The sequence below is a fragment of the Schistocerca gregaria genome, chromosome 1, assembly GCF_023897955.1.
Source record: "Schistocerca gregaria isolate iqSchGreg1 chromosome 1, iqSchGreg1.2, whole genome shotgun sequence".
NCBI classification, from domain to species: Eukaryota; Metazoa; Arthropoda; class Insecta; order Orthoptera; family Acrididae; genus Schistocerca; species Schistocerca gregaria.
Window position 1 is genome coordinate 728135963 of NC_064920.1, and position 16574 is coordinate 728152536.

At 43.9% G+C, this 16574-nt stretch overlaps 1 protein-coding gene across 2 annotated transcripts in view; it reads left to right on the forward strand.

Moving 5' to 3' along the window:
- The first annotated feature begins 12640 nt into the window (after positions 1 to 12640).
- LOC126266870 (trypsin-1-like) overlaps positions 12641 to 16574 on the forward strand; it is a 173300-nt gene continuing 169366 nt past the window's right edge. The window contains exon 1 of one of the 2 annotated variants that reach the window (XM_049971504.1): positions 12641 to 12769. In XM_049971504.1, coding sequence (XP_049827461.1) covers positions 12712 to 12769 — 58 coding nt within the window. In that variant the 5' untranslated portion in view covers positions 12641 to 12711. The remainder of the gene's footprint in view (positions 12770 to 16574) is intronic. The other variant, XM_049971515.1, reaches the window with a different exon arrangement.

Below are 16574 nucleotides of genomic sequence, written 5' to 3' on the forward strand. Positions count from 1 at the left end.
GAAATCGGTTGGAAACTTTCCTCATGTCAGCACGTTGTAGGTGTCGCCACCGGCGCCAACCTTGTGTGAATGCTCTGGAAAGCTAATCATTTGGGTATCACAGCATCCTATTCCTGCCGGTTAAATTTCGAGTCTGTAGCACGTCATCTTCCTGGTGTAGCATTTTTAATGGCCAGTAGTGTAAATCGCAATGACTTCATTCTATTGTCTTTGAACAAAAGCATAATTTGTTTTCGTCTCATTCTGCATTACTTTCTTCGCCTTCTGTACTATACTGTAATTGATCTTACTATGTATGGCTCAAGTTTCATAGAGCTATGGAGCTGTGTTACTTGGAAGTGACACATGATGCGTAATTTAACTTAGTTCATAAGTTTTGCGCTCCAGTGTACATATGGTGAAAAGTAATTGCCCTATAACTCTCTATGGAATACACTTCGTTAAGAATGGGGTGTTCTGTTCTGTTTGCAAGTGGGTCTTTAAATCCAATTACTGTAATCGTATGATGGTCAGTAGCTTGAGGTTACTTTTGCATATGAACATATCTCTCCATTAAGAATGACATGCTGTGTTCTTTTTGAAATGAACGCTTCATTCCATTTGCAAAACTGGTATGAATATTTCGTTCGCCCATATTTTGTTCATAAGATGACAGTGCTGAAGTATATCGAACGTCTTCCGGAAGTCAAGCGTAATGCATCAGCATGGGCGCTGCCGTTATCTGCTGCCTCCTAGATAACGTGGGCGAACAGAGCTTGCTGCGTTTCAAATGATCATTCCCTGGGAAATCCATATTGATTCCACGATATTCCAGCGTAAGTTTCCAAAATATTTATGTGGCTTGCGTTCCTTTCTCCGTTGAAAGTCCATCCATATTAGCACACCGCATTCTGCAAATTCAGCATCATCGCACATAGGTCACCTCTTCTTAGTACCGAAAATTTCGTTATGAATTTTCGAGGTACAGAATTCCCACAGCTGAGATGTGTGCAGCGTGTTAATTCATCGATGGCGTGTTGCAAGATGAGTGGAACTCGGCTATCAGCTGAAGTTTGAGCTCATCGATAAATATTATCTTGATTTTTGAATAACACGTCCTGTATATTGATTTCATTCACATCGTTATACATCTCTTTGATAAACTTCGATTTCTGGTTCCATTCTGTTTCGTAATGGCAATAATATTCGTTCAAATTTTGTTCACTGCTGTCAGATTTACTCCTGTGACTTTTGCAAAAAAGAAAACAAACCACCTGCTGTTACAAATCGTGATTTTTATTTCAACTCACAATGCATTTCGAGCATTGGGAGCTCACCTTCAGGTGCTCGATCAATTTGCATAATTTTTTTATATAGTTTACTATTGGTCCTCCTGAGAGCACATGAATTTTTGCTTACAGATGTGCTCAGACGAAAAGTGTGCATAAGCATAAAAATGTCTACACGCATTGTGCTCAGAAACTATGTAACCCCTACTGGAAAAAGTAAGTAATTTTTCGGTTCTTAGTCTTGTGAAAATTCTAGTCATAATGAGCCACTTGTTATATAACTATGTACTCTCAACAGGACTGGGGTAGTAACCTAAATCCAAAAAAGTGATGTAAATTGATCAGGAATCTGGAGATGAGCCCCAGCGATCGAAATACATCGTGCACTTAAATGAAATGAAAAATACGATTTGTGAGTGAAGGCGAATTTTGGTCCTACCACGCTTGTCATCATGAAGTTCGTCCTCAATTCTATCGTCGCTGGTGGTCTTTGTCTTTAGTGTCAAGACCGAATATAAGGTGCTGCGTGTAGCATTTATCGTCTTTTCCGGGAAATATTTTATCTTAAAATCAAAATCGTGTAGTGTGAGTGCTTTCCAGTCGAGCGGTTGTATTTTAGGCGGCAGTTTATGATAAAATACAGGGCCTTTATAGTCGATCGTTACTTTGATCTTCCTCAATGAAGTAACAAATTATTGCAGTTGTCTATGTCCCAGTTATCGTGAATCTCATTCTGTATGCTGCAAGTGGGTAACTTGTGAAAGCAATTATTCTGTGCTCTACTTGTCCTTTTTTGTTTAGTTAGCAAGTATAACTTGACGCTGGTAAGTTAAAACTGCTGTAAGTTCCAATATAAAATTTATCATTCAAATCAAGGTGACGAACGATTGGCAACTCACATAAATTTTCTTAGCGTTGTTAGAATTTTCATTGATTCTTTTCCAACCAAACTCATGATGAACCCTTGCGTTGTAACTTTAACAAGTCAGTGTTGTTGAATGACTTTCAGCTAAGATTTACAGTCCAGCACCGGAGTAACCCCTATGGTTTCGAACTTGGTTCAATCATTTTTCCATCAGATACTCCCATTTTAGCAACATTGTGTGTGACGCACTGTTTTCTACAACAATCTCTTTGGCTGCGTCTCTTACATTAATTATTAAGATGTGGTTTCTACGTAATTGTGCACGTTTTACCTGATAATCCCGCTTTGGTTTTGTTTTCAGAATTGGAAATACACTGCCCGGCAAGAAAAATAAAATACCCAGAAGAGGAGGAGGAAATTAAATGAAACATCACAGGGTGAAACGGTATGTTATGCTACTTTAATGATAACAAAATCAAGCGAAATTTACAAAGAACTGGGCAGTACGAGCCTACTTACAGGTACGAGGTTGCACCCCGTATGTTCTTGTTGCATTCGCTGATTCGGTTGTGAATGGTATCCTGAGGCAATCTAGCCTAAAGCCCTTGTAAATGGATCCTGATATCCTGGATACTGGAAGTGGGATGGAGTTGAGGTCCAAGCTGGTCCCACGTATGTCCTATTGGGAAGGTATCTGGGGTTCTTGCTGGCCTTGGGAATACCTCAACATCAAGCAAATATTTCGTCGAGACGTGAGCCTTGTGTGGGCGACGATTCTCCTCTTAAAAATGGCGCCATAATATTGCCGCACGAGAGATGACTCGTGACGACGCAGGATGTACGTAAAGTACCTTCGTGCCCTCGAGCTCCACACAGTTACTGCCAACCGTAACTTGGTCATACCCGATGGTTCTACACACCATGATGGCAGGAGTAACACCGCTGTGCCTATCCAGAACATTGGATAAATGGGACATCTCCGCAATAATCATCGACGACGATCATCCAGGGCAGTGCAGAAACGAGATTCATCAATTAACACAATGCAACACAGTCCACATTCCCACTCAAGGCACCACTCAAACCCATCCACTTCTGATTTGGCGTTAATGGTTCCTTACGCATGGTATGACAGTTCTCCAGCCCAGCTGCTGGTAGTCTTCTGCAAATGGTGTGGGACAACAGAGAATGTTGCAGGGAATCCATTATTTGCCTCCGGATGGCAGGCATAGATGTGAGAAGATTGCAGTGTGCTTGGTGCACAGTGTAGAGATCTTCCCTTGTGATGGACAGGCGTGGTCGACCGGAATCTTGAGGGCGAGTATGCCTGCTCTCACGTTGCCATGCAGTCCAACATCAGGCCATTGTCACAACTGAATACCCCCGAACCTGGATGTTGCACGAAACGACCAAACGCCCAAATGGACACACACAATGAGGCCCCTTTCAAACTGTGTTGACGATGCTGCCCCATATGCGTGTATGTGGCATCTGTAAGTCCATCACAGGGACCACTCCAACATCTGATGCTGTGTGCCCTACAGGCCTGGTAACAACACTAAACACGTACAGGTGCAACATTAATGCACTCTGACGGACTTTCTACCTGTCACGGACAATTGCAACTCTAATCATTTACGTGTCCACTGGTAGCCAGTACATATGCGAAGTTACATAGACATCCGACCATGTCTTCTGCATCAATATTCCGCAAGCCACCTTATGGTGTGTGGCGGAGGGTACATCTGGTACTATTAACTTACCACCCCCCTCCATGTTCCTCTCGCGAATGGCGAGTGGGAGGAATGACTGTCGCTAAGCTTCTGTATTAGCTGGAATTTCTCGAATTTTCTCGTCGAGCTCATTTCGCGAGAGGTATGTAGGAGGAAGTAAAATGTTGTCCGACTCTTCCCGGGTGTCTTCTGGGTGCTTCCCTTTTTTGTCAGGGTCCTGTACTCATTTATTTAAACCAGCCGTACAGACAAGCGCGTTAGCACGCCGCTTCCGGTACTGGGGCAGGAACGTCAGTACCGGATCGAGGGTCGAGACGTCCGTCAGCGTGAATCTGGTTTTTAGGTGTTTCTCACGTTCGACTGGTACCCACGTCCCACCTTACAACTCTAAAACGTCCACACACTTCAACGCGTGGTACACAGATGGGGTACACAAACTCCTTTTCGCGTAGGAGGGGGAGGGAGGAGGAGTGGGTGACCACAAGAAGGATGTTTGGCCACCCTCTACCACCAACGCTGTCAAACCCAAATTATTATACCGACCCCGTGGAGACACGTATTAAAGACAAGAAGGGAAGCACAAGTGTGTGAAATCTTATGGGACTTAACTGCTAAGGTCATCAGTCCCTAAGGTTACACACTACTTAACCTAAATTATCCTAAGGACAAACACAGACACACCCATGCCCGAGGGAGGACTCGAACCTCCGCCTTGACCAGCCGCACAGTCCATGACTGCAGTGCGTAAGACCGCTCGGCTAATCCCGTGCGGCACAAGAAGGAAAAAAGGAAAGAGTGTATTTATTTATTTTGCCTGTCTCGCCAGATATCTGCTCTTCAGTTTTTCTGCTTCTCTTGACCGGGAGTTTATAGAGAATAACGAGATGGCGCAGCAGTTAAAGCACCAAACTAATATTTGTGTCAGTGCGACTTCATATTCTCGACCTGCTGTCATAAGTCTTTATGTTTCCCTCAGACGAATCAGGCAGACACCAGGATGGCATACGTCCATGGCTGCGCTCCTTGTCTAGCAGAGCTAATGCCTCACCGCTAGAGAGCTCGACGTAGACGAGACGTTAGACTAACTTTCACTCCTTCCTGGAAACGAACTTAGCTACTGAATACGACTTCTCCCTCTCCTTACATCTCTGTAAATATGCACTATAGCTTTCATAAAGTGCTGCAAGTAGTTTTTTATATTCCAGGAGCTCTACCAAGAATGAGCAATCTTCGAAAATGTTAAGAAAGTTCTGCATGTCAGATCAATAACATATGACGCCCAGAAACCAACGACAAACTTGTAATGCGGTAGAAGTCTGGAACACAAGTTAGTGCATCGAAAAAATGTGAGGAAGTGGCGGCTGTGGACTCAGAATAAGTTAGTGATAGTAAATGCATCCATCATTCAGAAACAAACGATTTTAGAAGAACCGTTTTATTGCAGTTACAAAAGTACCACTATAAACTGGTTAATGCCAAATATGGTACATTTCACTACTGGAAAAGCCAAATTAATACTTATCACAGACTTCCTGGCGTACGGCAAAGTGGAAGTAAAATATACTGCCCGAAAAAAAGTATTGCACCCTTTTAAAGGTTTCCAGTTCACTCAAGATTTATTGTTGCAACACTGCAAGCGGAGCACATGAAATTAGTACATTTACAGACTAACTGCACAAGCGATTCCGAGATACCAGTTATCGGCGCATGCTGAAGTACCCATATCGGTTGTCGTGTAGTTGCCACAGGCGTCCACTCTGGCATGCAGTCAACCGTACAGATGTAGAATACTGATGCCATACGTGGTCGAGCCAGGGAAGCTCCTGCGCGTCTTGCAGAGCACGCAGAGTTTCACAGGCAGTGTGTAGGCGAACATTATCCTGGTGGAACAACACGTCACTTTCTTGTTGCAAGAAAGACAAAAGAAGAGGTCTAAAAACATTCTGCACGTACCGAGCGTTGGTTAGCGTCCCCTTCAGAAACACGAAAGGTGAACAAGTGAACAAGAGTTGTACCTGATCGCATCCCAGACCATAAGACCTGGGTTTGTATGCGCAGACGACCATCACATGCGTGCAGGCAGAATTTGCTTTCGTTGCTGAAGACCATGGCCAGCCATTACGTCTTCGAAGTGATCCTCTGACGACTCCTGTCGAGCGGTGCACGTCGATTCGATGGTGTGAATGGGAGAAGGGCTAGAGCAGTGAGTGCCTTAATCCTACTGCCGGTTCGCAACAGTTCGTACTGACACGTCTGGGTGTGAGATGTGGTAGCTGTACGATCTGCCACTGCTGCTCTAACAATACAACGATCCTGGCGGGCGTCTATGATGCGTGGGCGTGGAGAACATTGTCTACGGGTGTGAGAACGCTGACGTGACCACTCAGACCAGCATCCTGACACTCGGAAGGCCATAATTGGCTCCTTACAAACTCGCTCGGATGGCTGTAGGAAGCACGAGTGCTTCTCCGTGGCACGGTTGCCGGCTTGCTTCACACGTTTGCGTCACATTGAGCCTTCTGGCTGCGACCATTCCCTATCAAAGGGAAGACACAAATGGCGCTCTAGAAGCTATGCCGCTACGCTATCTGTTGGTGGACGATGTTGACACCATTATCAGTACATCTACTACCCCCTGAGTGGCATATGCCATCATCAGATCAAAATCTACGTCGTCTTTCCAAGTGTACTATTTTTCCCGGTAATACTGTCTAGGTGTTACTTGTTCTGGAAAATAAAGCGAAAAGTGGTAGTCTACTTGGCATGCATATAATCCTGTGAACATATTCCAATTCCTCAAAAGTACTCGTATAAATATTCTAAACGCACTGCCCTCTAACTTTTGCCACTTAATTCTAATTTTTGTTCATATTCGTAATCAGGTAATTATAACAAAAATAATGTCTTGAAAATATATAGCAATTCAGAAAATTATACACTTGTCGATAATGAAACTAATCAGATGTTAAGTCGTAACGTAGCTACACTGTTTGGTTGGCGCACTAACAGAGGGCACAAGAAATGAAATGAGCGTACGGCATCGAGGGCCGGCAGTCCCCCATGCAGGGAAGTTCGGCCGCCGAGGGCAGGTGTGAGAGGTCCGTAATTAAAGAATTTGTTGCTGGCGCACTCGAGCTGATGTAATTTCGATGTATTGCTCACGCGCTGCCTGCGATATGTAAGCTAGAAGAAAATCTGAGACCAAAGAGCAGTATTGACTGCAGTAGGAACTTGTGTAATAGTAGGAGTAAGTTGTTGCTATCGAGCAGTCGTGTCTGGTGTATCGTGTTGGCTGGGCCGGTCGTGTGCAGCGATGGCGGAGCCTGAGCGTTGTAGGATAAGGTAAAAGCAGCCTCGCGCATATGTAGTATTGTTACATCAAGTCCCATGGAAATGTTTTAAAAAAAATCTGTTAATAATAATCTTTCTCATAAAAAATAACTTTTGACATTCATCTCAATTTAAAGAATTCACTAATTTCTCTAATCCTTGGCCATCCCGATTATTGAAAAGAAAAATCAGTGTTTTTTCTTTTATATAAGATAAATCTATCGGCCAGCATTGCATTTAGCTGCGCCGGGAAAATTTCTTATAGGAGCAGATATATACGCGTTATCCGGCGATCTAATTAAGGTAAGATTTTTCATTTTATTCAGAATGATGTATCAGGGCCATGACGCAGCATTGCTGACGTCCAAAATTTACCAGGTTAAATTGACTGTCAATTATTGAAAGGTTATAGGTTTGTCACAATGTATTATATTTTCACTGTTGGGTAGTTACGTTAAATGAGAATATTATTCATATTATTTTATTTTTGTGGGGAGGTTACACAGGTACTTATTACATTCGACGCCACCTGCGCAGCGGATGCAGGTGAAATGATGATGAAGACATCACAACACCCAGTCCCTGAGCGCAGAAAATCTCCGATCCAGCCGGGAATCGAACCCGGGCCCGTAGGGCGGTAATCCGTCACGCTAACAACATTTTTTTTCTTTTTTACCCACTCAGTTATGGGGGCGGACACAAAGGGCACCTAAAGGTAAGGACTGAACTACACAGTAGGGATAGAAATTGATAACAGTTGTACCTGAGTTGCTAAAAAGAGTAGCTCGCGTTAAACCAACATACTGCCTTAGTAATCATTTAAAGAATCAAACTCCCATGCATAGACGGAAGAAGACGCAAAGACACAACTCGACAACTTAAGTAAGGTAGCCAGAACAAGACAGAGACATTAAATGCCACTGGAGACTGAGAAACAGCGGAAGGCACTGTGCAAATGGTGGACAAATTTAAATACCTGGGAGAATTTATAATAGGAAGGAACAGGAGCAAGGAGGGAATAACAGAAAGAATAAAGAAGATGAGGTCAGCCTTCTGCATGACGAGAAAGATATACAATAAAAAGAATATATACACAGAGGCAAAGATAAGCCACTACAAGGCTATAGTGAGGAATGCAGTATTATATGCTGCTAAGACGATGACACTAGAAAGAAATGGGGCAGAACAACTAGAGTAAGAAGAGAGAAAAATACTGAGAAAAATACTAGGTCCCAAAAGAGGTGGAGAGAGGTGGATGCGAAGACGTAAAGGACAAGGTTTGCTGGACATGTAGTTAGGATGAGTATGGACAGAATGACGAAGAGAGTGTGGGAAACAACAGGGAGGACAAGGGGAAAGACAGGAACCAAGTGGGTTGTTGAACTTCGGAAGGACTGGTTGGAATTTGGGATCAAGGTTGAAGGAAAGAAAATTTGGAGGAACAAATATACACGGACCAATATGCCGGAGCTCAATGACAGAGAAGAATACAGGAAAAGATTAGAGTGTCACCAGTGGAGCCGACAGGAGAAACGGAAACAGAAGATCTCGGAAGAAGAGCGGGAGAGAAGAAGAGAAAGAATTAAGAGGTTCTGGGAGAAGAGGAGGACAATGCACTCCACGAAGGGGCTACCCGTGGTCCTGCAGAGGCCGTAACGCAAGAAGAAGAAGAAATGAGAAAAAAGTTAAATATTTGTCGCTAAACATGTAAGCGAGAAAAATTTTAAATAAGTTTGAAATTAAGTTTAAAGGTTGTTGGAAGTTGCTAAGCTCTCTCATTATCAAATACTGGATGAGTATAGTCTGGGTAATTTACACTCTATTTTAAGCGGAAGCTAGTTTTTTGCACACCTCAATCTGCATGACGTTTCATCTCCTGAACTACATGTTGCACAATGATGTAATTTTGAAGATAAATTCAGTGATGTCTGCAAAATTTATTGCATGTAGAGGCAGTAGTAAATAAGTTGTAAATTAAAACGTCATGCCCGTTGCTGAAATTTTACTGCATTAACAGCGGATAAGTAGTAAACGATAAACTTTTTTCGTTGTGTGATTTTGTGGGGGCTGTCAGCGAGTGAAAGTTTCATAAAGGTTTGAAATTGTGTGCAAAGTCTGTTGAAATGCTCCCATTCTCATATACTGACGGATATAGTCTGGTATTTGCGTGCAGTGAGTTAAGCTGCCACAAGACAGACAGCCAGTTTCTAACTGGAATACTAGTCCTACTGTGTTAAACCTTTAACACAAAATGAGTAGATTATGACAGCAATTAATTTTTTTAATTCGGTAAGTAATTATACGTAATACTGAAAATCAAATTTTTGTTGGCTTTTGTAACAGTTAGATAGGCAACCTGCTACTGGACGTGGATGACCATTCACCACGTTAGTTGTTTGGAACGAGGGTTGTTCAATAAGTAATGCACCGCGTTTTTTTTCTAAATAGCCATTAATATACATAGATAATGTCATTGTTGGTGCTTCACATTTCATGTTTTTTCTGTGCACCGGTGAAGCTTCGAACCATTCTGGCAGATGGCAGAGCCGTAGTGCAGCGTCAAAATGGCGTCTACATACGACTTACGTTGCAACCAGCGTGCTGTTATTGAATTCTTGTGTACAGAAAAAGTAACCGTGGTGAACACCCGTAAACGTTTGTGTGCACAGTACGGCGATGCTGAAGTTGATAGTACTGTTGGGCGATGGGTAAAGAAAGTTACAGCCTGAGGAAATGCAGAAACAGAGCTCCATGATCAGCCACGGGACGTCCTGTCACAGCCACTGCTCCAGACATGCTGAATCGTGCGGATGCCATTATTCGTGTCGACCGGCGCATCGCAATTCTAGAATTGCCTCTACAGTTGTCGGTCAGCATTGGAAGTGTTTCTGAAATGATCGAGGCTCTCGGATATTCAAAGAGGTGCTCACGATGTGTTCCACGAATGCTCACAGCGGACCACAACATTCAAACAAAGGCCATTTCATCTGAATTGTTGGAGCGTTTTGAGGCCGACGGATCGTTACAGAGGACGAAAACTGGGTGCACCACTTTGCGCCGGAAACAAAAAGGAGTGGAATCATCCACATTCACCACAAAATAATAAATTCAAAACAACCTCTTCTGCTGGAAAACTCATGGTGACAGTCTTGTGGAATTGTGATGGCGTCATTCTCGTGGATGTGATGCCAAGAGGATCAACTATCGATTCAGAGGCATACGGGAAGACTCTGAATAAGCTCAAGAACCGTTTTCGACGAGTTCGATCGGACAAGAATCCAGCAGAAATCTTGTTCCAACACTATAACTCTCGCATACGCGCAAGTTTGAGAACCCAAGAACATATCGCCAAATTGAGTTGGATTTCACTGCTTCATCCACCCTACACTTCAGACCTGGCACCCTCGGACTTCCATCTCTTTGGGCCACTTAAAAATTCTCTGCAGGGAACACACTTTGAAGATGAAGAGAGTGTCAGTCATGCAGTGGGAACATGGCTACGCCTACAGGACAAGAGCTTTCACCAGCAGGGAGTACAAGCTCTTCCGCAACGTTGGCGTACGGCCATAGAACATGATGGAGGCTACGTAGAAAATTAGGACATGGACAAGACATGTTGGTGAATATTGTCACCAGATTCTGGCTCTTATCAATAAATAAGTTCTGTGAAAAAAATGTGGGGCATTACTTTACGAACGACCCTCCTAATATAGGGTACATTCATACGAGGACGGCGTCCACGAGCAGACGTCACATGGTAGTTAACTGAACTGCGTTGAAGTCGTATTGTGAGCCTGCCGAGAGGGAGGAGGGGAGGGTATTTGATCACCCTTCCCCAAAACTTATGCTACTCTTCCGAGCTGAGGAGTCAGCCGTGAGTACATTTAGGTGGCTGCGGTCAAGGCATTGTGCCTATATTCGTCCTCTTACCCCCAGACAGCAGCTATGTACAATTCACACGTTTACTGACACATCAAGTGACCAATCACAGTTGATCGCATGACGACCGCAACGGAAACTAGGAACGATGGTGCACCCAGACTGACAAATGGTTTAAATGGCTCTGAGCACTATGGGACTTTACATCTGAGGTCATCAGTCCCCTAGACTTATAACTACTTAAACCTAACTAACCTACGGATAGAACATTCATCCATACCAGAGGCAGGATTCGAACCTGCGACCGTAGCAGCAGGGCGGTTCCGGACTGGAGCGCCTAGAACCGCTCGACCACAACGGCCGGCCCCAGACTGACAGCCCGGGCCATCAGGACTTGTTTGCTAGGAGTTGAACCACAAGCAAGGGTCACCATATCACGGTTTCTTACAGCTTGCACCTCGTCTCTAACGCAATAAGAGACACAGACGGAGGGAAAAACGGTACGTAGTTGTGTGTTGTGGCATAATGTGCCTGTTACGGGCGTTATGATGAAGGCAGCCCAAGCCTATCATATCTGATTTGTACTTGTTAAGGAAACGCATATCAATGCAGGGTGCATCCGTCCCGTTCTGGTGCCGTTCTTGTAAAGTCAGAAAGATGTACCTTTCCAACGGAAAGTACACGAAAGACTCGTGCGATATATGTTACAACATTATTCAAGCGTCTGGAACCAATACCAAACCAACAATCTGCGCGATTATATTTCCGATATGAAATACTGATTGTCAAAAGGTATTGAAAACGGATAATGAAAACATAAACAGACCATATAATTTACCGAGAACAAGCAGGCATAATAAGCAAGTACGTGAAAAAGCGGTGTTCACAAGATTAAGATTTAATATCTCGTCCACCATTAACAGCAAAGCTAAATGTTCTGTCATTTTGACGTCAATCAGTTTACTGACTTCAGAACGGGCGTGATAATCATACAGTTCTCCACTCACACTTCCGCCGCTTCCCGAGTAATGGACATTGGTACACAAATAATAAGTCTGCAACCGGCTTTACAAAATAATGACTGAATAGACAGCAGAAACAGACTTAAGGTTATACCAGTTCTTCATCCAAGTAATTACGCTCGCATCCTTGGATACAAAGAGAGAATGGAACTATGATACATTCAGATACACAGGAAATAAAAACTAGTGAATAGCTGAGGTCGTGCTAAATACAATTAATTATGAAACATACACACACTTCAGTCTTGGCAACGCTGTCGGTTAGTAGCTAAAGTGGGTAGCTGTTGCCACGTTTCATATACTACAGTGCTGTTGCCAAGCCACTTGCGTCATAACGTCAAGTGGCATCAGTTTCTCAAGTCTGTGGCCTTACAGCCGTTTGTCTAGAGGAAACGCAGGCGCCGACCACTGATAAAGCACTTCAAGAGAAATTGTCTCAAATAATCTACTTATCTCAGAATCTCCAGGTTGCCGCAACTGAGCTGGATGTGTGAGGAGTGCATACTGCTAAAGGTGCATGCTTTCCACGAAATAGGACGATAACGGGATTTCCTCAGCTATAAAGCAACAGCGTTCGTCAGCGGCGAACGCAGTCGCAGTCGCTGTCGCACACGATGGCCGCTGCACGCACCGCCCTGTCGCTGCTCTTTCTGTGGACCGCTGCTGTCTCAGGTAAACTGTCTGCTCACTCGCAAGTCCTTCACGGTTCTTCTCTTTCCTCTTTTTTCTCTGGTTTTAATCGTAGGCGTCAAGCTTCAGGATATCATTTGCTCTTAATGCAAATCAGTATGTCAGATACCAGCAAAAGATGCGTTTTTACAACAGCTACTATTAAGGAGGATGCCTTAACGAGCGACGACTTCAAGAAGACTTTGTCCTGAGCCGCTCGGTTCGTTTTTGTAGGTGAGATGATAGAGTGTGACAGCTTTCTATTTTTACTACCATTGGGTCATCGCCATACACTCTTACGTAGTATCATTCTTAACGTCTGTTTTGCTACGCATTCTGTTGATTGACATTTTCAAAGATGTAGGATGACGATAATGATGATGACGGTAGGACTGTTTGGACGTCGAGGTCTTTAGCCCCTTTACCAAAGTCTAATGTTATGAGCATGAGTAAAATGGCTTACAGCGATAAAAAATCGCATACTGAAATGAAAATAAAATGTTTTGCTTGTAGTTCTTTTGTGCACACTTGCACACGAACACGCATATGCTCTCTCTCTCTCTCTCTCTCTCTCTCTCTCTCTCTCTCTCTCTCTCTCTCTCTCTCTCCCTCCCCCCCCCCCCCCCTGCGCTCTCTCTCTCTTTCTCTCTTTGCAGTGATTATGGGGATCGTGACACTCCCCCCCCCCCCCCCCCCTCCCTTCCACGCAAGAACATTTTGCTAAAAAAAGTTTATATTTTTACGTACGTTAAAGTTTCTTAGATGATTTTAGGTGAATAAATTAGTATGGCAACAGTGTAAAACCGACAAGGAGTTTTAGAAATGACGTGTTTTGCTTAACGCAGAACGCTTTCCATTGCTCCCTTGAGGTCTAAGTCGACACGGACGGGCCAGATACTGACCTGGTACATGCGCCCCTTCACTGGCTGCCTACTCCTGCTCAGTTCATAGGGCCGGGGGAGGCCAAACCGGTGGATAGGATTAATTTTTAATCATCTGGAAGACAAAACGCGACTTTTAATTAACCATAGTAAAGTTCTAGTTGAACCCTGTTGAAAACTGCATCATACCGACTTTTAAATCATTTCTTTGAAAGAAAAACATCTGACTTCACTATATTTATTCCTTTCCCTCAGAGCCAGGGGGGAGACGGCTGCGCCCCCCCCCCCCCCCCCTTGCTTCCAGGTATGGCGTAGGGCGTAGGGCGCCGGCCGCTGTGGCGTAGCGGTTCTAGGCGCTTCAGTCCGCTACCGTGCTACTGCTACGGTCGCAGGATCGAATCCTGCCTCGGGCATGGATGTGTGCCATGTCCTTAGGTTAGTTAGGTTTCAATAGTTCTAAGTCTAGGGGACTGATGACCTCAGATGTTAAGTCCCATAGTGCTTAGAGCTATATGAACCTTTTTTTATGGCACCTGCTCTCGACAGCAAATCGGATGCGGTCTCGGTCAGGTATAATGGGCAAATCACAGGCAGTTGGTGTGTGTGGGAGAAGGTAATACGCTGCCTGAATTTTGACAATAAACCTCTTCGTGACGGACAGTGCACGTTCGAGAATATTTTTCCACACAAGCGACATTTCATTTGCCGTCTCCTCCATCAGACATCAGTCATTCTCGTTAGATTCTTGGTAAGAAATGGTTCAAATGACTCTGAGCACTATGGGACTTAACATCTGAGGTCATCAGTCCCCTATAACAAAGAACTACTTAAACCTAATTAACCTAAGGACACCACACACATCCATGCCCGAGGCAGGATTCGAACCTGCGCCGTAGCGGTCGCGTGGTTCCAGACTGAAGCGCCTAGAACTGCTCAGCCTCACCGGCCGGCTCTTTGTAAGACAATTTTCGATAAACGTTATAATGTTTAGTTAATTACACGAAATGTGAAATCATTCAGAAGGAAATGTGCGCTTTTAATGCTGTAACCGAGATTCACAGCGTGTATTATTGGGGATGAGGCAGACGCCCTGTTGCAATGCAGTCACAAAGGTTCATGTTTTAGTTAACACTGTGTAGTACTGATGGCTAGATAGCAGCGAGCCAGATAACTGAGGTTCTTAAAGATCATATTACTTTTACATCTTTGATTACAAAGCTATCTACTGAGTGTAACGATAAGTACGCTAATAAAATGTCTCTTTTTCATTTGAAGGCCATATTTTTTTTAGAAGCAAGGAACCACGACGGCTGTTCGAAAACTAATGAGTGATAGGTCGCGAAATGGAAACGACAGCGAAAATCCGATGAAGCTTTGTACAGACATGTTGAGCAGTGTTTCTAGTATGTCACGTCACGTCGATCTTTTCGGTTCTGAGCATACAGTGAGCACGTAATGTTGTCTAGAACAATAGTGTCTCCCACCGAGTGTAGGTACCCACTGCGAGGTTGCGCCTGATTTCATGCAAACCCACATAACGTACCTATCAAGCATTTTCTTCCCCAAGAGTCTTCCTGGCCGCACACTGTAGGGGCAATGAGGGACACCATGCAACATTTCCGATGGAAAGTGTTTCATCACCCTCCATACAGCCCAGACTTGGCTCCCTGTGATGTTGATCTCTGCTCACATGAACAGCTGGCAATAAAGACAACATTTTGGCAGAGGCAACGAACTGCAGACCAGCTTAGAGAAGTGACTGATGGCAGAGGCGGCTGCCTTCCTTGTCGTGGGTATAGGAAAGTTGGTACAGCGCTACGACAAATGTCTCAGTCGGAGCAGCGACTAATGTGGAGAAGTAGGTGGAAGGTGTTGCAAACTGTGCAAATAAAACAGTTTTGTTGTTCACCGTGGCTTCCACTTCGCTACTGATCTGACCTTACTTTCCGGATACCCTCACAGGTTTAGCAACAAGTAAATTAAATATGCTTTATCTGCATTGGTTCAACTGTTGAAAAGATGGCTGTAACTGTAGGGAAGTCGTCATCCAAACTCACAATAATTGTGTTTGGTGAAATAACATATTTGCAAGTTTTTCCGCTGCTTTTAGGGCGTTTATTCTATACCGGAAAAAAGTTTATCATCCAGCGCTGAGCTTGGCCGGATCGCTCGGTATTTTGCTGTGAAATGCGCTTGCAGACTTGCATTTTGTTAGTCAAAATACCCCAAGGTTAATAATAGAAAATCAGAAGCATTTACATCAACTTGACTACCTGCAGTTCATGCTTAAGTACCTAGCAGACGGTGTATCGAACAATTTTCAAGCCATTTCTCTACCGTTACACTCTCAAACCGCGCGCGGAAGAAACGAACACTTAAGTCTTTCCGCGCCCTTCTTTGAACGTTATCTTTGTCCTCCGACAATCCTATCTGGAAAGGATCCAATACCGGACAGAAGTATTCTAGTAGAGGATGGACGAGCATAGCGTAGGCAGTCTCTTTAGCACACTTCTTGCGTCTTTTTTAAGAGCTCTGCCAACAAAACCTTCCCTGCAACGTTATCCATGTGATCATTCCACTTTAATTTGTTTGTAATTCTAATCCCTTGACATTTAACTGAAGTGACAATCAGTAGATTTTTGTGATTTATCGTGTAACCAAAATTTAACGGATTCCTTTTAATGGAATGAGTGCAATATTACTTGGCCCCCAGCGGCGCAAACGGCGGTGTTGGGGAAGAGACAATGATAGTGGTGGGGAAGGTGTAGTTCTGTAGCCGAAGTCTTCGCAACAACTATCACATGAAACTCGTAAGCTACAGTTAGCTAGTCAGCAAAAGATAGTATTTATATATTATGTGAGTACGATCAATAATTCGACAGATCAACGGTTCATTATTAAAACACAATAAGTACAGGATTACGCGG